The sequence below is a fragment of the Leptinotarsa decemlineata genome, unplaced genomic scaffold, assembly GCF_025532065.1.
Source record: "Leptinotarsa decemlineata unplaced genomic scaffold, Ldec_3_MD MMD2_tig00026340_RagTag_RagTag, whole genome shotgun sequence".
NCBI classification, from domain to species: domain Eukaryota; kingdom Metazoa; phylum Arthropoda; class Insecta; order Coleoptera; family Chrysomelidae; genus Leptinotarsa; species Leptinotarsa decemlineata.
Window position 1 is genome coordinate 4,811,175 of NW_027412694.1, and position 24,189 is coordinate 4,835,363.

At 35.7% G+C, this 24,189-nt stretch overlaps 1 protein-coding gene across 1 annotated transcript in view; it reads right to left on the reverse strand.

Annotated features, from left to right (window-relative positions):
* Nucleotides 1-24,189, reverse strand: part of LOC111505872 (uncharacterized) — a 135,458-nt gene that overhangs the window by 1,494 nt on the left and 109,775 nt on the right. The window contains exons 11-14 of the mRNA XM_074183399.1: nucleotides 22,684-22,870; nucleotides 15,262-15,563; nucleotides 9,847-10,228; nucleotides 9,426-9,602 (exon numbers count right to left, since the gene is read on the reverse strand). Of these exons, the coding sequence (XP_074039500.1) occupies nucleotides 9,426-9,602; nucleotides 9,847-10,228; nucleotides 15,262-15,563; nucleotides 22,684-22,870 (1,048 nt within the window). The remainder of the gene's footprint in view (nucleotides 1-9,425; nucleotides 9,603-9,846; nucleotides 10,229-15,261; nucleotides 15,564-22,683; nucleotides 22,871-24,189) is intronic.

Below are 24,189 nucleotides of genomic sequence, written 5' to 3' on the forward strand. Positions count from 1 at the left end.
CTCCATCCATACATCTTTCTATCACATGTTCCGCCGTTTCAGGCTCACCATAGCCGCAGAAACATGGCACTTCCGGTCCCAGGTTGAACCTGGCAAGGTATCCCGGGAAATTACCATGTCCCGTAAGCAACTTGGTGGCCTTCCGCGACAGATTCAGTGATTCACTCCCGACTGTCCTGCAGAATCTGTAGAACAGCCGCCCAGTCTCTCCTGTGTCTCATTCCCTCTGCCAATCTATACTGATTCGTTCTTTGATCCTCTTCCTCTCTTCACTCTTACTCCCTATTCTCACTACTTCCTATGAAATCTCCGTTTTCCTCATTCCCCTTGTTGCCTCCTCGTGAGGTTTCCTATTACCGAGATTGTTATTCTCATGGCCGCGCTTCCAGATTAACCAGGTCCGCGCTCCTCTCCTAAGAGGGTATATGCGCTACCCTCTTATTCCTCGTTCTTCCTGCTTTCAGACGTTCCACAGCCATGGCAGAATCGCTTACCACAGTTACACTCTCATTCTTATCCCACATACCTATCACTCTTTCGATCGCAACCAATTCTGCCTCATTCACACTGCTCTGTCCGGGGATTCTTTCATTTCCCTGTACCCATTCAATTTCCTCACGTTCGTATGCCCAGCCTATGCCCATTCGTTCTTCTTCCAGCTTTGCTCCAGCATCCACATACACCCTCATCGCACTCTCGTTCTCCCTTTCCTCCAGCAACATTCCTTGCATCCATGGGAGTATTCTATCCTCTCCTTTCGTCATGTCTTCTCTCTTTTTTCTCCCATTCACCCTCCATTCATGGTGTCTGGCGCTCGCTTCCACATGAAGCGGTGCCATACCTGAGATAACACAGAGCGCAGCCGATGGCGCCGTCCTGTACGCTCCACATAAAGCGATTAGGAAGGGCTTCTGCGCCGCGCTCAGTTGTCTCCTGATTCGACTGTCGTGCGTTCTACCCCCCCCCCCCCCCCCCCACACTTGTACTCCATACATGATCGCAGGTTTTGCCACTCTCTCGTATATTATTCTCACACATTATCTCCTCAGTCCAACGTCTCTCCCGGTCCATCTTCTTAGCTTACCCGCTAGCGTATTAAGCTTTTTCCTTGTTCCCTTGTGGTGGTCTATGAATAATAATCCAGTATCCACCACAATTCCCAAGTACTTCACATTCATGCTCTGCTCAATCACTCTTCCATTCATACTTATGACCGGGAGTCTCTCATCCCTCCTGGCTGGTATGTACATGCATTCTGTTTTCGAGTCGTTATATTCCAGCCACATCTCGTCTTCCCATTCTTTACATTCTTTCCATACCAGCTCCCACCTCCGTTCTATGTCCTTGACAAGGTTTCCCTCGATGATGACTAGTTGGTCATCCGCGTAGGCCTGCGTATATACTCCGTATGTTCCGATGCCTTCTGTCGCTTTCATGTCTCTGATTCGCTCGAACCATGCTTCCATCACTACCAACCATAGTGTAGGTCCCAGGCTAGACCTCTGTGGGCAGCCTCTGTCCACCATCTCAGAGACCAGCCCACAGGTAGCCGTTCTCCTACCTATGAAACTCAAACACGTCATCCCCACATTACCCGGCATCCCCATTCGCTTCATGCACCTCTCTATCGCTGGTGCCCACGCGGTATTAAAGGCGTTTGACAGGTCCAACGCCAAAACCAAACTATGTCTCCTTGCTTTCTTATTTTCTTTCACTCTATTCACCATTTTTTCTACCGCCATACTAGTATCCATTCCCGCCCTGAAACCATACTGGTTCGGGGAGAACTTCAACTCTCTCTCACACCAAATTTGCACTCTACCATTTAGAAGCCTGTCTAACGTACGTCCCATTCCAGTCAGCAAGCTGATAGGTCTGGGGTTTCCGTCCTTCTTAGGTATCCACACAACCTTTGCTTTTTTCCATACCTCCGGGAAGTACCCTCTATTCAGGCAGGCGTTGAATATTTTAATCATGCAGTCTCCCTTCCATTTGGTCACCTTACGGATGACTTCGTTAGGGACCCCATCTTCAAAGACAGCAGAGATATCTTTTTGTAGTCGGGTTTTACCGCAGATACCAATTTTTCGATATTCTGAGGAGTGGTCATACCGGTAGTATAAGATGTCGGGTGAATTTTTTTTAAATTTCAGACATTTTATTTTCAGCCACGATACAATGTCACCATTTTCATAGCTTAGCGAAGGCTTGCAGAACCTTAAAATCCTCATATTTTAATTCATGTATCTGGTAAGGCATATTTGGTTCAGCATTTATTCGTTTTTTTTGTCTGTAGGTATTTCTGCTTGAACGACTTCGCTCAAAAATGTTAATTTAGTCATTCATAATAAACGTCGATTCATTTTTTAGCATTCTCTATGGTCGAGTGCATGGAGTCGCACTCCATCTATGAGTGGCCGGAGTCCAAGAACTTAAGTTCGATTCTGTTGATGTGACTATGGGATACTGCATACAGAAGAGTGGCAGCTACCTGCTGGTTACGGTTTTGTCCTCCACAAGTGTCAGTAGATAACGATATATCTGTCACTGTGAACAGCAACTTTTGTATATACATCAGTAGAATAGATCCTATTTCATTATTACTAATTTTTCCATTAAGTTCATTCCAGTAAAAGCAATAGGCATTATTTCCAAGACCTTCATAAATTGTTAGGTTGTATAGGCAAATTTTTTGTGCATAGTAGAACTCCGATACTTCTGAATGGGGAACTTTGCAGGTCAAAAGTTGCTGTTACGAAAGATAAATCATCCTGAGATCTAAATTTATCGTTTGACTCAGCTTCGTTATACTCATTTTTTCTAGTGATATGTATAGAATATTCAGCTTCCAAATCATATTTTCCTTTATTGTCAGCTAGTTTATATCTACTGCAGTCGCACACTGGTCCTTCTTGGGTTTGAAAAAAGATAGATTGTAATTTGTACAAAAAATATTCCCGTATATGAATTCAGTTACAGGCCCCTCTTTACTGTTTTTGCATATCTCGTTATACAGTTCGTACATTTTGAGAAAGGATAATTTACTATCAAGATACTTTTTTTTAATTCATTCGGATGTAGTGCGATTCCATAGCTGGAAATCTCTCGATATGTGTCTTGATCAAAGATATTTATGCTGCCGACGTCTTATTGCCGGGTGTTTTTTTGCCTCTTCTATCCACTCCTTGAAATGTCCCAGCGGAGTCTTTACCCTTGATAGCAGTTTCAATAGGGCCATTTGAAATACAAAGTGTTTTCCGAAAAAAATCATTAATTTAGCTCTTTCACTCATTTTACACCGTACTGTGAATACAATGTTTTTAATAAAAAACAGGTCTCCTTGTGAAATAACCCACTCAAGTAAAATATCGTAACACGAAACTGAATAAGTACTTACTTAACGCTTTTGTTGTGTGTACTATGTTGCCCGGCTGCTAAGGTAGCTGGTATAGGTAAATCTGATCAAGTGCATTTTCAGTTTTGCTTCTCAGATGATTGGTCACAAATTTGCACTTGGTTAATTTTACTAATACAGTTCTATGAAACTAAGTGGAATTAACACTTGATTATTTTGTCATCTGGTAGAACATGCAATAAAAAGTGCACCTGTTGAGAAAAGTCAATTTACCTCAAAGTGTCACTTAGTGAGTTTTACCTTTAAAGTGACGATTTATGAACTATTTTCTGAATTGCGGTTCATTCCACAATTCCGTCCAATTGTGAGAAGAAGTACATTTGACAAACTAGTAGAAGATTCAAATATCGTATTATTTCTCACAAAAGTGACATTAGGTTCATTAACCAATTTGCACCCTTTCGAAACACACCATTGACTTATATAATGGATTACCCTTTGACAATGTACACATTTCAGACTCGGAAAGTGATGTTCCAGACTGAACTTTTTCAGAAATGAAGTCAAATTTTCAAATATTTCAATACCATCAATTCCAGAACAGACATTGAGAGTTTGAGTCTGTCACATACATATCCCCGCTCTTAGAGCGGTGACAGTGCGAAAGTAGTGATTCACATTGGAGACTCGAGATTAAATCCATTTGGAATAACGTTCTCGGGAAGTTTATTTCACATAAACGCCGTTCTCCATATGACAGAGTTCTTATACAGTGAAGTTAGAGGTGTACTGAGTTGAACATCAAAACGATAAGCAGCCACAGTCCCTCGCCAATTTCTGATATGTATCGTTTTGGTGGAATCAATTCTGTTCTGTTTTTCCGTTAATCAGCTGTGGCCCCCATACGAAAAACAACTCTCAGAAGTTGAGAAACTTGTGCGAGCTAAGGATTAACGAGGTCTTTTAACGTGTGATTCCTAACACGGAAATTTTGCACAGTCACTTCCCGTCACTTCCCGTGAAAGTATTTATAGAAGAGAGATAAATCTCCAACCTGTCTTCGATATTCCAGACAACAGAGGTTGCAAATGATATTCGCGTCTTCAAATAGGCGAGTAGTTCTTTTCTGGATGGAATTCAGCAGCTTAAAGGTATGTTTCGGGGGCGGAGCTCCATACATGAGAACAATACTCCAGAGAAGGTCTGATCTGAGCTTTATAAAGCATCAAAAGTTGCTGAGGTGTGTACAGTTTTCTGGTTCAAAACAGTGTTCCAAGCTTTTGAGAAGCAGCCTTTGTAATTCCAACGACATTATTGTGCCAAGAAATATTGATGTCCATTTTAACTCCCCAACAAACTTATTGAAGCAGAAAGCAGAATTGTCTGTCCCGACATTATAACCGGTTCGGAAACATTTATCTTTCTAGAGAAAACCGATACCTGGGTTTTTGTGGCATTGAATTGAACCTGGTTACTTCAACCCCAATTCGAAATTTCTTCTAGATCTTCATTAAGATATTCAACCTCCTGCTATCGGTGAAGATGTGCATACGCAGCCGATTTTCTGGAATCCCAATGGAATGATGGGACAAATGTGCTCTCGTCAGCAAAGCAATATATTGAATCCTTGGTTTTTTCCAATAAGTCGTTGATATACAATTGAAAGAGGGTTGGAGACAATATGCATCCCTGTGTAACACCATCATAGATGGTGAAGGTATTTAAGAGATATTCATCGATGGCCACTTGCAGGGAACGTTCGTTCAGGAAGCTGGAGAGCCATACACAAAAGTGATCCGACATGCCATAGCATCGAACTTTGGCCAGCAAACCCTCATGCCACACACTCAAAGGAAAGGTCGCCTGTTAATTTTTGTTTCCGAAAACCATATTGATTATCGCTCATGATATTGAAGCCTTCCAAATATTTGAGGATATGATGGTTTACGGTTCTCTTCATGATTTTTGATGCCACCGATAGCAAGAGTTGGAAGAGTTTTCTTGTCTTTTCAAGGAATAGGTTGAATGCGAGCAATTTTTCAACAAGAAGGAAAAATCTCTTCATTGCAAGACACGTTGAAAAGTCTGCAAAATACTGGTGAGAGTTAATTTGTGCATTTTCTGAGTACAATGGCGAGCACTTCATCAGGTACCTTGTTGATATTGAGCTGTTTCAGACGCTGCCGAAAAGTATTTTCCGGCATTGTGGATTCTAGTGTGGGAATAGTGGGAATAGCCTTTCCCCGAAATCTTACTGTGGAATAGGACGCAAATTGTTCAGCTATGGCTATTGTGGCAATTGAAACATCCGCTTGTGTAACTATGGAATTGTGGATTTTATTAAGTTCCGATTAACAGCTTCAGCTACCGACCAGAAGAATCTCGTTGAAATTGATAAGCAGTGTATCCTCAATTCCCTCATTGTGAAGTTCTTTGCTTTCATTCATCCTAAGTTTGCATCTGTTGCGATCATTAACGCACCTAGTTCGATTTTCGTCACTGCCGGTGGGCGTATATTACTGTATTATTACTGTATATTACTCGATGAATTGAAAGATGGTAAAAAATGCTTCAAGATATATACATGTCCCTATACCTTAATCGTCAAGTTTTCTTAATAAAGCCGTTTTTGTGGGAAAATAGTTATTCACGTTTTACCTACAAGTGTTGAATGTGGCATTTTATTTTGTGAGTGGGGATTATTGCAAAACGAGCGTCAGCAACTCACGAGCAAAATAAAATCACTTTTAACAAATGTATCATACAAATTTTTTTGTATAACGTTTCTGCTGATAATAAAAAATTATAGGGTCCATGGGATTTGAACACACGATCTTTGGATTACAAGCCATATGTTACAACTACATACGCCAACTCACGTTATTTTAAGGAGGAGTATTGGTTAGTCATGAAGGACTTTCTACAGTTGGACTGAATACCAGTTCGTCATCGTCAGTAACTTCACAGGGATTTAATATTACCAATAGCACGAACTGCATGTGTGAACTTTTCCAAATGATTTTTTGGTAGGTGTTCTGATTGAAGTGTTTCTATCAAAGAGATTTTCAATAACAGTTGTACAAAAAATAATTTTTAAAGAATTTGATTTCTAGGTAGCCGTGGAAATATCAAGCTTATGACAGTTTGGTGACTTCTAGTAATTGATAAATGGTTATTGACGGTGTTTCAAAAAATCGCCAAAAATGAATGCAAATATTGATTATTCAAACGAAGTTCTTATGAAATTATTTATTATACACGGACAGTGTGATCAAATCATTGCCAGAACTTGTAGAAAATTCAACCAAATGTATCCTGAATTAACACCAATGAACTAGAGGAAGTTTGTAAGATCACAAAATAATTTCCTTAACTATGGCTCCATGTTGAAAGCGCCTTCAACATACCCAAAACCTATTACTTCAAATGAGGACAATACTGTTAACGTTTTGGCATATTTTTATGCATATCCAGAAGCTTCCATTCGCAGTGCAGAAAAAGATTTGGGTGTATCACATGCTTCAGTACAACGAATTTTGAAAAATCACGGAATGCATCCGTATAAATTTACCAAAGTTCAAGCTCTAAAAGCAGAAGACTTCGAACGTAGAATGCATTTTTGTGAATCCCTTTTGATTCATACACAGGAAGATCGGGAATATTTGTCAAAAATAATTTGGAGCGACGAATCAAAATTTAAGAGGGATGGTATTTTCAATAGAAGGAATAAACATTTTTGGGCTGATCATAATCCTCATGTTACAAAAGAAATGGGTTTTCAAGAAAAATTAGACCTGAATGTTTTCTGTATTCTGAAGAACAATAAAACTAGCTTTTTTATGTATGAAGACACACTAAATGCAGAGAGATATCTCCAAATATTAAGGACGACTGTAACCGATTTTCTTGAAAATTTGCCTTTAGAGGAATATAGAAATTCGTGGTTTCAACTGGACGGAGCGCCAGCTGAATCCACCCAGGAAGTTCCCAGGAAACTTTACGAACTCTTCGATGATCGTTGGTTTAGGCGTTTAGGGCCGTGGGATTGGCCACTGATATCACCCGATCTCACGCCACTTGACTTTTTTATGAGGTGTTTTAAAAGAAAGAGTATACATTACTCCAGTGCCTACCAAAGAAGAATTACGACGGCGAATAGTGCGCAGTGTTGAAGATCTGGATCCCCAGGAAATTGAAAAAGCAACCACAAGTCGCGTACAAAATAACATTTTGAAGTGTTTAGAATGTAATGGACAACATTTTCAGCATTTATGGTGAAAATGTGATATTTTGTTTACAATTTTGTTATTTTGAATCATCCTATTCTCTTATTGTCTGTACTTTTACATATTTTAGCCCACAAAATCTTACTTTTCACCTAGAAATGACTGATTTTTGGTACAGTTGTTCCCTGGAAACTTTGAGCCATAGTTAAGGAAATTATTTTGTAACCTTACAAACTTCCTCTCGTTCATTGGTGTTAATTCAGGATATATTTGGTTGATTTTTTTACACGTTCTGACAATGATTTGATCACTTTATTCATGGGTATAATGAATAATTTCATAAGAACTTCGTTTGAATAATCGATATTTGCATTCATTTTGGAAGATGATTCGAAACACTGTCGATAACTTTTTGTAAATTACTTATTAAAGTAACCGAACTGGTATAAGCTTGATAATTCCACTGCTACCTAAATCCAAATTCTAAAAAAAAAATAATGTTTCTAGAAGAAGTGACTTTATTGAGAAAACTTGACGATTTATGTATAGGAACATGATATATCATCTTGAAGCATTTTTCAAAATATCAACTTTTTATAAATTGAGAGTACTGATGTACTTAATTTCAATTAAGGCTATGTTTTGAAGCATATTTAGCACAATTCATTTTTCATCTCGAAAACAGATAGAGATAGGTATGGTACATCATCAAAAAAAAGTATTAAAATACTACAGCGATTCCAAAAATGTATTAATATACTGGGTGTTCCATTAAAAAAATAATTGCTAGGACTTTTTGATAGAAGTGGCAACGCCGCATTGCTGGAAATATTTCAGATCGATAGAACAGGTAAGGCAATGTGAGAGGTGAAATATTCAGAAAAATTATGCTTTGCGTTTTCCATAAACATCTAACCTACCATCGACTGTGAGTCACGCTGTATATGTGTATGTTTATGAATGATTTCATTCTTGACATATGATGATCCTCAATCTACATTTTAACCCCGCTTTCGTAATCAATACGATAGTTTTCTATACAATTACAATTATTTGAATTCAATTGATAATTGTAGAGTTCTCGATAGAAAAACCACAATAGTCTCGAAAGCTCGAACAGAAAAAAGAATTTCACAATAATAATGCACTAAAACTATCATTGTTGTTGAAAAGTTTGAATTGTGTTAAGCTTCATGAATCAATTTCAGGGTCTAGAGTAGGGAAGTGTAGATAGATTGTTTTATTTAATACGAACATTTTTATTTTCAATCAGTCTGAAAATATAGTCACATGCATGGCAAATTATAAATATTTTTTATTTTTCAGGCGACATAGTGAAACTTTGACACTCTCAACAGCTTTTTTTAATTTTATGTAATGAAATAAATACATATGATTCTACTCAAAACGCGTGATTTACAAGGATTTTTTTGGCAAGTGAAACCCTGTTCCGCAAGATGTTCCATATGATTTTTTCCGAATTGGAACACTCAGCTTCCCATCATGTTTCCGCATTCATTTCATATATGAATTGTAAATTTTCGAGATGAAATTTAATGTAAATCATAACATTAAATCACCAAAACAAGTATTTCAATGATGAATGAGTCGTACAATATGATACTTCCGAATGGAATATGAAGTCCAAACGTTCCGTTTACTATATACTATTACTCGTAGTCTCAGTACCGAACGATTCGTGACTCCGACGGTATAATAATAACACATTTTTGTGATCAAAATGTTTCTTATCGATTTCCTCAGAAAATTCAAGATTTGATAATTTGCAAAAGAAAGATGGACGATTATCAATTATTTCGGGTACTAATCATATGAGAAAGTACCTTGTTCTAGACAGGCCAAAGGTCCTCCACTGTCCCCTTCACAAGCATCAATTCCTCCATCTAGAAACCCAGCACAAAACATACCTTCTGCTAATGCACTACCATAAATATGAGGCATTTTACATATGTCGTTCGAATGAATGGGTATCCAAGCAGCCATCATATCGTGTGAATACGCTAGAAATGAAAAATTACTCAATTCTACTATATATATATATATATATATATATATATATATATATATATATATATATATATATATATATATATATATATACATATATATATATATATATATATATATATATATATATATATATATCCAACTACATCTCCGAGAATGGAAAAAAAATAATTTCGACAAATGTGTAGAAAAGTTTTTGACTTATTCTCAACGTCAATTCGTATGATGCCAACTCACCTGAGATGCCACTCTTGACTGAGCCGAAACCAGAAATGGTACAGTTCAGATCTTGATCATAAGAAACATCAGTATCGGGCAAGCAAATAGGTTGAACGTCATCATTCAAGGCAAAACCCCCTCCCTTAACTTTAATTAATGCTATATCGTTATTCATCTTGTGTCCTTTCCTGAACCTTTCATGGATGAAGAATTCTTCAATATACTTCTGTTGTTCAGTTCCCTCATCTTCATCAGTATTATATTCACCTGCAACTATTATATAGGCTCCTTTAGTATACCCTTGAAGGCAGTGAGCGGCCGTAAGAACCCATTTACTCGATATTATAACTGCTCCGCACCAATGAACGGAAGTTTCTTTTACTTTTATTTTTAGGGCAGCCTGAAATGAAATACGAAAATTTCAATATACATTTCAAAATATTGGCTTTTTGTATTGTTGACATTCGCGGTGACATAACTGTATATTTATATCATTCATTGCAAACCACGAAAACCGAAATCAGATTGAGACAATAGATGGAAATTTGAGTTTGTTTTTTCAGTTTCAAGAATTATACGTCTAGGACAAATATGTTTTTCAGTAATAAAAATCAATAGACTGAATAAACAGACTCGTTACATACAGGCCTTTTCTTTTATCATGTGGTAACATTGCTATATTTTAAACCGTAACAGATATAAAGACGATTAAATGAGAGAAAAGGTAACTGTCATCGGGAACAATACAATGGTCGAAGAAAATTAACGGGGACTCTCGCACATCTCGAGTTATACGGAGAAAACCAAAAATACTGTTTTTAGTTTTTTTCGAAAGGAATTGTTATTTCGGAGAATGTCAAAAAATGGAAAAATAAAATGTTATTGTATTCGAAGTGTACTATGACGATGTGATAATAAATATTCGACAAAACGTTTCGTGTCAACATGGCCACCATCAACTTTTTTTTCTAAACGGACCTGTCTTTTTTATTACATAAATTTATAAAGCGATAAATACACAATCCAAGACCACTGTATTGTTCCCGAAGACAGTTACCTTTTTTCCCATTTAATCGTCGTCGTATCTGTTACGGTTTAGAATATAGCAATGTTACCACATGATAAAAGAAACGGCCTATATAATTGTTTCACAGGTGCCGTTTGTTGTGAAATTGAAGAAAATCTCCTGCAAAATCATAAAGTTGTCTGAATTCATTCCATGACAGTTGCTTTCGAAGAAACTGATTGATTTTACGCTTTTTCATTGAAAAGTAGGTTGTTGGATAGGATGTCGTATCGAGTTTTCAGGTGGAGTAGAAGCAGTTCTTGCAAATGAATTATGGCATAACTCCGGTGATGAGCAGTAAATAGAAAGTTTTTGAAGTTTCTGCTGCTACTTAACATCAGATACAACTGAGGCGTATGCCACAAGATGAGAAAGAGAGAGAGAGAGTAAGGGCGACTTTATTTTTATAGGCTTGTCTTTTAGGGACAGTTCAGTCTAGCAGTAGCTACTGTTCAGCCGAGCACCACTAATGAAATCTTAAGGGGTCGAAACACAGATATCTCTGGTTACATTAACCAGATTACTTTTTCATAGTTTTTCATCTAACTCGATGATTTTTTTTTCAGTTTAGCGTTTTCTACAACAAAATGTTATTTTGTTTTAAGCTCCGATACTCAAGATAAGATGAAAGCCACGACAAAAAATGCCCCGAAATCCCAGTTCAGATAATTTGCCCAGAGCAACATTAATATTTATAGAATGGAATGCTCTAAAAAGGTCAAAGAAGAAGTACCCTAACAAACCTTTTGCGGTCCAATGCAGTATGTACATAATTGAGAAAAGCCACCGAGGCACTCTCCGTGCCTCTATGTTGATGCCTGCTTATAACATTATGTTTATCAAGAAAACCAAGCATCCTGGTATGCATGCATCTCTCAAAAATCTTACATATGACAGTTGGTACAGTAATCGGCCTGAAGTTTTCTAATAATGTTTGTTTGCCCTTATTATATATCGGAGTGACAATACCAGTCTTTCAATCTCTAGGAAATTTGCCATATTCAACACTCATGTTGATCAAATCTGAAAGAGGACTTGCAATAATGAGTCCTATAGTTTTCGTTGAGAGATAGCCAATGCTCACAGATGAAATGTTCTTTAAAGAACCAATCACATGTGACACTTCATGAAAATCCACAGGGGCAAAGTGAACTGTATTATTAATATTCATAGAAGTAAATTTATTGAATTAGGTGCTATTAAAATGCGAGATTATGGCATATTTTGCTGCAGATGAAAAAAATTCAACAAATGCATCAGTTAACTTCTGCTTTTTATTATTAATATATATGGAGAACAGTCAGAGAAAAAACAGATAAAATGACAATTAGGTGAACTTCAATCTCATTTATCGAGTACCTAATTGTCGATTTACCTGTTTTTTCTCTGACTGTTCTCCATATATATTCCTGTTTTTGTAGAAAATTTTTATTCTCAAGATTATTTTGATAAAAAGCTTTTTTCGCTTCAGCTATTCTGCCTATATAATTATTCATAAACTTTTATACTTCATGAAATGTTCATCATGCGATGAATTATTCTTCAACCAGAACATATTTTTCAGTTCAACTCCCATTTTGATAATGTCATTACTGATCAATCCCAGGGTGGATACATTATTAAGTTTTTTCTTTGTTAGAGGAAAATTCGAATGTACATAATATACAGTGCATTTCTTCAATGGTTAACTCAAAAAATTGAAATTTGGGATAATAGAATTATCCCAAGTAATAAACTATTTGTATACTATTTTTCCCGGTCGTTGGATTGGCCGTCGAGGTCCTACAGAATGGCCAGCCCACTCACCAGATTTGACACCTTTGGACTTTCTTTATGGGGCTATTTGAAGCAAAAGGTGTACGAAACTGAACCTGCTTCAATAGTGGATATACGGCGGAGAATAATAAATATTTGTAGAGATATTGACGTTACTGTGTTCGAAAATGTTCGGCGTGAAATATTGGATAGGCTGTTCATATGTCAAGAAGTTCAAGGCAACCGTTTCGAGCATCTTCTGAACTGACCTTAAGCTTATTACCTCATATTATGTAGTTAAATGTCAATGTATTCAGGCAATTATCAAAAGTTCCGCCCGTTTTGTAGTAGTTGAAGATATTGACGTTATATTTAGGGTTGTGAAGCATTGGTCAGGAACTTTAAAAAGATGTGTCATGAGACCCCCATTCATTTAATTTTTTTTCCCAGATTGAGCCCAGTCGCCATCTTGTCGATTTCACGTCAAAATAAAGTATTCATGCATTAATTTCACTATCCCAAATTCCTTTGGGAATCCCTTTGAGTTGACCCGTTCAAAAAATAAAAGTGGGGAACATTAAAGAAAATCACTGTATTATAACACCAATAAACATATTAAACATCACATCAACATGTGGCTGAAAATCTTCGTTACCTAGCCAAATTTTGTTCAGATAAGTTCTTGAAATTAACATCATTTCTAATACTATAATTCAGGACATTTATTTTGATATTCCTCAAAACAATATCAAGACCCAAATGGTAACGAAGAACCAAGTCTATAACATTCTCTGTATACTCTGTAGAATAATTTGTTAGAAAATAATCCAGTTTGGATTTTGACACTTTTCCATTCTTATCTCTGAAAATTTGAGTAGGTACAATGAAGATTTATCACTCGAGTCAGTTAAGAAATCAATAGTTAGATCGCCACTAAGAATAACATAGTCAAAACGATGTGTTCAATAGTTCATTAGTGTAAACAATTTCTCCATAAATAACTTCAAATCGCCATCAGGTGATCTACACATATTGAAAATACAATATTCATTTTGTTGTAATACAAACGAAATAGAACAGCACTGAAAATGTAGTTCTTCATTTGATCCATTCACGAAGGATGGAGTCTTGAAATTCATGGTATTCTTAGAATCATAACTCCTCCAGGAACCTTAATGGATCTATTGAAACAGGAAGCGATTTTAAAGCCATCAAAACAAATAGTACCAATACTGGATTCATTACACCAAGTTTCAGATAAGCATAATATGTCTGGATTTTTGTATTTGAGTATCAATTCAATACGGTTCGTTTTATTGGTTATCGAATTATGATCCTAGTGCCTATTGAAAAATCGGTTATTGCCAATTTGCCCTCTGAAGTTCAGATGCCGCTCATGCGATATTGTATCAAATGCCTTTAGGTAATCGATCCAGGCCATAGAGAGGTTACACTTGTATTGTATCGAGTCCTGCGTTACACATCTATGGATGAGCAGGTTCTCTTCACATCTAGCAACTCCTCTCTTTGACCCTCTGCTCATATATCCGTTCGAACACTCGGTCAACTGCCGTGAGTATTCTTGTGTATAAAATCTGTCTGTCTGTTTAAAATCTGTTTTTCCGTTAATCAGCTGCCGCCCCCATACGAAAGACAACTCTCAGAAGTTAAGAAACTTGTGCAAGCTAAGGACTAACGAGGTCTTACCTTTTAACGCGTGATTCCTAACATGGTAACACTTGTGTATAAAATGCTTGTAAATAAGTTATAACACGAATTCAAGCATGTTATCGGTCTGTAATTCTCAGGAATCGACAAATCTCCGCTTTTGGGGATGAGAACGGTCCACCCCTCGACAAACCAATCCGAGATCGGCTGCTCTCCTTCCAGCCATGAGTCGAAAACTCTGGCCAGATGGCGGTGGGTGCTTGTTAATTTTTTTAACCAATAAATGTTTAGTCCATCTGGGCCTGGGACAGCAAAGTTCTTAGAACCCAAAAGGGCTCTTGGAACGTCATCCGGGGTTATCATGTTGGGTAGTTCATTGAGGTCAGGCTGTCGAAGCTATCTGTTGAAACCTTCAAACTGCGCTAGGCCTGGAGTGTCTAAGTTGAGTGGCTGCGGGTGTTCATAGATATCTTTCCAGAAGGATTCCACCTGATCAGCGGTCGGCGGATTATCCACAACACGTGAAGGCTCTTGGAATAAGCGAGAAGGTTTCTCGCGGAACCTAAGGTTTTCCGCGATACTTCTTTCTCGCCTCACTAGTGCATACTGATGGAAAAGAATGGGATACTTTGTCAGCTTCGAGAGATATCGTCGGATTTTAAAATTCATCTTCTTGTCTCGTTTATCTATTGGTAATTATTAAGTTGACACAAAAAATATAATGGGAAGCATATGCGGAACCGCAATATTCATATGGTGATTTTTTCCATATTAACAGGCTCTTTTCTCATGAGTTCACTTCTCAAACCTGCACTTGTAGAAGTATATCTACACTTCCATTTTTTTACTTCCAAAAGTAGATTTTTAATTCTGTACCTGAGACTGAATATGAAATGCTTTCCAATAACTCATAATTGTTATTCAAAATAAAAAAAATACAATACCTGCCAGGGGTAGTCTCCCTTTCTTGCAACGCTTCCAGACACGACTCTTGCATGAATCAAATCATTTTCCAAAAATTGATTGTCTTTTCTGAAACCGCATTTCTTCGGTAAACCAGATTCGTAACGTATCGGCAGCTTCGAATTTCTTTGCACTTCCACCTCCATGATCTCGTCTGAGCAGATCACACCAACATCTTCATTATGTTCACAGTTGTGTTCACCCCAATTCCAGTGGGTACATTTTTCCAGTTGTGTTTCATTTCCATAACAAGAAACCTGGTCTAGCCAAATTGGCCCATCACCTTGAACAACATTGAATGACAATTGAAGGGGTCCGGGGATGAAGGGACTATGTAACATTTTTACATTCACCAGGAAAGGAGGTATATATATGTCTTCCGTATGGTTTGAATATCACCTAAGAGAATGCAAATTATTCAAATATCAATTATTTATGTACGGAAGCTGCAAATAAAGAAACTCCAAACTCATTTTTCCAGAAACCAAAAAAATATTACACAACTCCTCCTCTTACTGATCCCTTCAATTTCATCAAGTGGGTCCAATACACAATATTCAAAACAAAGAGGTCAATCAATGAGAAGAACTCGGCTAAAAATCAACACCTATATAGTAGTAAGGACACGTAACAAACTCCATTTCACCTATATAGTTGGGAGCGGATCGAGTAAGGTCGGTCAACTTCCGAACACTTAACAAAAATCACCAGTAGATGACAGTGATGATAATAACACAGAACACGGATCAAAACCCTAAAATCAGTTCAGCATATTCTATCCGTGAAAACCTTAGATTTAACATTTCAAACCCCTACGGGGGGAAGAGGTCAATCAAGAAGATGAACTTAGGTAAAAATCAACAACAATATCCAGGGCCGTAGCGAAAAGAAAAACCAGAGGGGGAAGGAATCCAAATTTTCCCAACCCCACCAGCAAAATTTCCCAACTTTCGAAGAAATGAAAGCCGAGGGAGTAGTTACTACTATAATATATTAATTTTCTTACTTAGCTATCCAAAGATTGGCTGAATGCTTATGCCCGTCAGGGTATGCACAAACAAAAATAAATTTTGGTGATTATAAAAATAATAATGGGAATTATTCTACTTTGGGCCAAGGTCCTTGGTCTTCTACCATATCCACCATGTATAGGAATATTCAATACAAATGAAAGGAAACAACACTTAAATAATATTGTGCTTATTGTTTTCTACTTCACGGCCCGAAATTCCCCAACTTTTCCAAGTCGAAAAAGTAGCGAAAAGTTGGGAATTTTGTAAAATTGTAACTTCAAAATTTGTGGACTGTTCAACACTGTTTTCTTACTTGGGAGAAATTGAACTTTTTTGAGGATTTCAAACGATTCAGAATCCCAACCTTCTCCTGGTTTTTTCCCTTTTCTTATTTTCTCCTTTTCTTTTCTCTCATTTTTATTTTTTTAATTTTTATTAATTTTTTTACAATTATTTTTTTGCTATTCCTATCACATTCCTTGACATCATCAAGGGATGTGATAGAAATAGCAATAAAATGTGCATTGGATACAAAAATATGCAAAATATGCAGTATTATGTCATCGGCATTTGCCGATGACATAATACTGATAGCTGAAAATGAAGAACGATTACAACATAATATAAAAATATGGAATGAAACACTGAAGAGAAAACAAATGAGAATAAACAAAGATAAAACCAAGGTGATGACCATAGGAGGAGAAGAAATAAATATAATGATAGATGATAAAAAAATAGAACAAGTAAAAGATTTCAAATATCTAGGCGTAACAATAGACGAAAAAGGAAGACAAGAAGCAGAAATTAACAACAAAATCAAGAAAATCATAAAATTGTACTATACAATGAATAATAACTTCATCAATAAAAGAGAAATTTCAAGACAGACAAAACTACAAATATTCAAAATAATTTATAGGCCAGTATTAACATATGGATGTGAATTTTGGATATTAACAAAAAAATCAAAAGTAGAATACAAGCAACAGAAATGAAATACCTGAGGAGAATTATAGGAGTGACAAGGAGAGATAAGATAAGAAATACACGAATAAGAGAAGAACTAGACATAGAAGACATTATTTCATTTATAGAACAAAAACAATAAGGATGGTGGGGACACATACAGAGAATGCCAAACAATAGACCTGTGAAACAAATCTATGAAGCGAAAACACAAAACAAGAGAAGAAGAGGAAGACCTGAAAAAACCTGGAACGACATGATAGGAAAGATTCTACAAGGAATAAATAAACAATGGAACGAAGTAAAGACCCTGACTAGAGATAAAAAGGAATGGAAAAAGTTCATAAAGCAACAATAAAATGATTACCCGATACCCTAAGGGTAAAAGGGTTCAAGATTATATATATATATATATATATATATATATATATATATATATATATATATATATATATATATATATATACAGGGTGTCCCTGGACTTCCTCTTTTCCTCTCGGAAATGTATAGATGGGGTCAAAATATCACCAGTACTTCATATAATTTTTTTTCCTAAAAGTCTTCGTAACCAAGTTACGGGCCCTCGAAGTTACAAAATGAAAAATGTTTTTCTTTGATAACTTTTCAAGTGAATATTCAAAATCATCCAAATTTTGGTAATTGACTAAACAAATGAATTCCGTCGATGAGCTTTCATGCAGGAGTCAGTTGTTTTGCTAAAAAGTCAGGAACGGACTACCCCCGATGGTCCACACCCCAAAACTTTGAAGTGACATATATTTTTCGAAATTTTTCAACAAAATAAGGTTACTTGGACAATTTCATGAATGAAAGTACTCGTGTGGAAAGTCGATCGGAGCAACGAGTCTTGATAAAAATGTAGTTCTACTCGACGACATCAAACCCGTTCGTCCACCATTATTTGAAATGAATAATTATCAAAGCAGAAATAATAATGATAACGTTAATTCAACAACATTTATAACAGGAATAATACAAAGTATGCTAAAATGAAGTCGTGAACAAAAAGTACAGTACCTATATGGAAGTTTAAGTCACAATTGTGATAGCAGATATTTTTTCAAAAAAAATATCAAGTTCTGTAGATTCGTGGTGTTTTTAAACTAACAAGCTACTCTACTATGAAATATCGAATTCATTCCATATTTTGTATGTACATAATACGTGTGGAATAATCACGTTTCGTGTTGATCAGTTATCTGAATCTCATGAAACTCAACATTCGAATGTTTCAAATTCTTCTTCACAGCTAAACTGTTGAGGAGTTTCACTGATTATAATTTTATGGGAGAAATTCTTTAACACGAATCTAAATTTAGCTGAAAAAACGCACATCGGAAAAAATATTTACTATACTAATAAAAAGCAAACGAATGAACTACAAAAACGGCTGCACATGATCAGGTGAAAAATATCCAGGGAATAATTATGTTCCATTTCTTTCACAGATGTTGACAAAAAAACCTTTTAGAAAGTTTTGATAAAAAATGAGAAACTGGAATGCGATTTTGTTTTGTTGAGTGGTGTGTTGTCATATGACTATCATTGTATTGTCAATATTCTATAGGATATTTTGAATTTTTTTGATATGACCGAACAGTTTACATTCAATGAATATGCAGATATGCATGTATTTTATGGACGAGCATTTTGTAATGCTGCAGAAGCTCGTCGTCTGTATTCCGATCATTTTCCCAATCGAACGGTACCGTCAAGAGAAACATTCGAGCGTGTCGATCGCAGTTTGAGGGAGACATGTATGTAATAATTGATAATTAATTTGAGCACGTTGTTTTATTTCGATATTATTGTAGGTACAGTTTTGCCAAAACGAGGTGGTGAGGGCGCTCCTAGGACTGTACGTACCGTTGTATTAGAGGAAAATATTTTGGAAGCCGTCGCTGATGATCCTTCAATGAGCATCAGAAATCTATCAAAACAGTTCCATACATCCAAGTCCACTATTCATAGAATAATTAGGGAACAACTGCTCCACCCATTTCACATCCAGAAGGTACATGCCATGACACCTCAAGATTTTCCAGCACGACTGGAATATGCCAATTGGTTCATGGATAGGCAAAGAGAGGATATGACTTTTATTAATCGAGTTTTATTCACTGATGAAGCAGGTTTCAGTAGAGATGGAGTTATAAACTCTCATAATCTTCATATATGGGCCGAAGAAAATCCCCATGGGATATTGCAAACCAAACACCAACGGAAATTCAACGTGAATGTTTGGGCTGGTATCATAGGAAACCATCTTATAGGACCATTCGTTCTACAGGACCGATTGAATGGAGAACGTTATTTGGAGTTCATTCAGAACGATTTGAATGGACTTTTGGAACATGTTCCATTGCAAACACGAAGAGATATGTGGTTTATGCATGATGGTGCTCCTCCTCATTTTAGTTTGATTGTGCGTGACCATCTGAACCATATTTTCCACAATAGATGGATTGGTAGAGGTGGGCCATATTCATGGCCATCGCGGTCTCCGGATTTAAATCCATTGGATTTCTTTCTGTGGGGGCATCTAAAAAGCCTTGTTTTCGCTACACCTATTCACACAAGAGATGCATTGTTGAATAGAATAACATTACATTGTGAAGCCATACGAAACGACCCTGGAATGCTATTTCAAGTACAGAGAGGGTGTCTTCGCAGATTAAGAAAATGTATAGAGAGAGAAGGTGGTCATATCGAGCAGTTTCTGTAGCGTATTTTTCATTTCTGTTTGCTCTTGAGGCTCTTGAGTTTCGTTAGTTAAACGTGTTTGCATTATAAAAATTCGTTATGAACATTTTACCTATCATTTGCATTTTCCTTAAAAACTAATATTTTCGAATAATGGTAGACATCTCAGGATAAATGTTGTTGAATTAACGTTATCATTATTTTTTCTGCTTTGATAATTATTCATTTCAAATAATAGTGGACGAGCGGGTTTGATGTCGTCGAGTGAAACTACATTTTTATCAAGACTCGTTGCTCCGATCGACTTTCCACACGAGTACTTTTATTCATAAAATTGTCCAAGTAACCTTAATTTGTTGAAAAATATTGAAAAATATCTGTCATTTCAAAGTTTTGGGGTGTGGACCATCGGGGGTAGTCCGTTCCTGACTTTGTAGCAAAACAACTGACTCCTGCATGAAAGCTCATCGAAGGAATTCATTTGTTTAGTCAATTACCAAAATTTGGATGATTTTGAATATTCACTTGAAAAGTTATCAAAGAAAAACATTTTTCATTTTGTAACTTCGAGGGCCCGTTACTTGGTAACGAAGGATTTTAGGAAAAAAAGTTATATGAAGTACTGGTGATATTTTGACCCCATCTATACATTCCCGAGAGGAAAAGAGGAAGTCCAGGGACACCCTGTATATACTATTATTTATTTCTATCTTCATGGCCCAAAATTTCCCAACTTTTACCCAAGTCGAAAAAGCAGGGGGGGAGGCTCCCCCCAATCCCCCCATGGCGACGGCCCTGATAATAACTATTCATTAGGAAGCAGATCCTACAGTCTACTTCCGAACACGTAACAAACTTCATTTCACCTATGTAGTGGGGAGTTTATCGAGTAAGGTCGGTCGACTTCCGAACACTTAGGGCAAGCGCACACTAGACTATCGGCCGATAGTTTAGTCTTAGTCTGGTTGGGTTGGGTGTGAGCACACTTCTTAAACAAAACTGTTCGGTTCGGTGCGGGTGCGCAGACCACCAACTGAAAAGTCTAAACAGTTGTTGATGTATATAATATTTTGACGCGTTGTATTGAAAGTATTGAAGAATGTTATCGAGGAAAGCTATTACATTAACATTGGAATATTTTTTTAATGCTTTATTATATAATGCAAGTCGCTTTTCAACATCAGCAATTAAATTATCTACTGAACATTGGCAATATTCGACATAATTATGAAAAAAAAATTGTAATGAAAACGCAAATATATACAAAGATAAAGTAGGTACTAGATAATATTTGATATCAGATATCAACAATGGAATGTAGAGTGGGGAGTCTGCAGGCACCAACTGTTTAATTGGTGAGTCTGCACACTCTCATAAACACACAGTCTGATAAGAACTCGGCCGATAGTTGTTCAACTTTGTAATTAAATCAGAATTGGGAAGCCTATCCAACTTGTTTCTGATTATTCAGTGGGCCGACTGGAATCGCTTAGATGTGCGGACTCACATTACGATCCTATACTAATAAGCCAATAAAAAGTCTGTAGTGTGCCCTTGCCCTTAACAAAAAACCGCCAGTAGATGACAAATAAGACTTTGTCGACTAAGATTGTGTGAATCCTAAAAAGTATTTGCAACTTCTTGTTTCAATTTCGGACATCTTCGTGGTACTTCAGTAATAGAAAAAAAAAATCAATGAGTTTTTTAGTGTCTATATCTCGTTTCAATTCATCTAATATTTACAAATGAATTGCTGGTCGTCGGTCTCGCTAAAAGTCTAGAACGGCTGGACCGATTTGGCTCATGTTGGTTTTGAATTATTTGTCCAGGAAAGATTTTAAAGGTGAGTAAATATGAGAAAAGAAAAATAATAATGATAATAATAAAATAACTCAAGAACGGCTGGACCAATTTTTATTATTTTTGTGTTTTTGGATTCGTCTTTATCGAGAATAGGATAATGAGTATTGAAATATAATAATTTATCAATGAACATAATAATTTTTATAGTTATTATTATAATAATGATAACTCAAGAACGGCTGGATCAATTTTTATTATTTTTGTCTTTTTGGATTTTCATTTGTTGGAAATAGAATAATAAGTATTGAAAAATGATATTTTATCAATAAAAATTATAATAACAATAAAAGAACTCCAGAACAGTCGGAAATAGAATGATAAGTATTGAAATATGATATTTTTTCAATAAAAATAATAATAATAATAATAAAAGAACTCAAGAACAGCTGGACAAATTTTTGAGTTTTATGTCTTTTTGGATTTGTCTTCATCGGGAAAAGAATATTAAGTATTGAAAAATGATATTTCAACAATAAAAATGATAATTATAATGATAATAATAAGAGAACTCAAAAACGGGTGGACCAATTTTTATGATTTTTTTGTTTTTGGATTTGTTTTCTTCGGAAATAGGATAATACGTATTGAAATATGATATATAATAATAAATATAATAATGATTATGATTTTTATCTTTTTATTTTGCAAGTGTTTTTTCCGTCTATGAATATAATCAGTTGTAAATAACCACTACCGGAATAGGAAAATTCACCAATTATAATCGTCAACTAAAACGTAATAATTTAAGTAAGGAGAAGGGATGAAACTGTCCATTATAATTGTGAAAGAAATTTGTTGAGGTTACTTCATAATTATGATAATAATAGAATTCACCTTGTCCGAAGTAAGCTTCCTTTTTCACAATAGACATTCCGCGGAAACCAAAATGTTTGCATACTACTTTGGCTGCATCTTCATTGAAGTCATCATCGCAAATTGTTCCCCAAATCCCCTGATGTTTAATCTCAAGGCGGCCTTCACTAGATCTGGTACCATTTACCAAACGAATTTCCGTAGGAGCCTAAAATATGATAGGGATGAGTGAAATTTACACAATTGAGAATGAATGCATATTATGAAATTTTAACGATGTGTAACAGTTGCATATGAAATATAACTATTAACGTAACTGATGTCAAATTAATTAAGTGTCTGAATGAAAACGAAAACGAAGTTTGGCCACCATCTTCTGGCGTATTGTGACGGCAGAAGATGCTATTGTAATGGAATGCTTTATTCAAATATGATACATCCTAATATATACAACAATGATAGTAATGTTAACATTAATTTACATTTAAATACAATAATACAGAAAAGATCTACTTATATTTGTTGATAAGTAGTCTTACCTAAGATAATTGAAAATACAAAAAAAAAAAGAATGAAAGATAAAAAATATCACACCAGACCCTAATGGTCTCTTAAATGGTCTAATAAATTTCTTTTGAACAGAATAAGACTGTTAGAAGACTTTACATTTTCAGGTAGACTGTTATATTTAATAAATCCTTCGAACATTAATGTTTTAGTGTTGAATGTTTTTGTTTGATTATTTACATACAAATTATTCTTTATTGTAGCATTATACTGGTGGATTTGATTATTAAAAATCACAAATTTGTCAAAATATGAGGGTAGAAGATTATTTAACATTTTGTAAATATAAATCATCGTTAAATATGTAACGGCCGATTTCATAATCAATATCTAAAGTCCACTTTACCGAAAGGAGACTTTACACTAAAGTCCCCTTTAAAGTAGCTGTTGCCGTCATTTGGTTTCATAATTATTATTAAAGTGCCCTTTCCATAAAGTATCTTTTAAGTAATTTTTAAGATGTTGGTTAACCTGGAATTCATGGATTTTGACAAGATTTATCATATTTGGCGAGTATTTAAGTTCAGTGTTTGAATAAGTAAGGTTAAGAGTTGTGGTGTTTGATGTTTTTGTTATTTGTATTTGTGAGGACGATTTATTTGGACAGAAATGGAAATGTAAAATAATAATAAGAAAGTTCGCTCGTCAAATTTTTCTCGGGAGGAAGAAATGAATTTAATACAAGAAATTGAAAAATTCAAGCATATTTTAGAATGCAAAACTACTAATAAAGTAACTAATGCAGAAAAGGTATGTATTACAAGTACAAGCAATTTTTTGTGTGTATTTTATTTATTGTAGAATACATGTTAATGTAATCATAACCCTAATTTTACTTCATCTATGGTGAAGGGTGTGAGCTTGAAATAATAAATTAAAACTATATATATTTATGTAGTTAGATACCTCAATATAAATAAATTTAAATATGTGCATCCATCTTGGAATGGATGCATCATC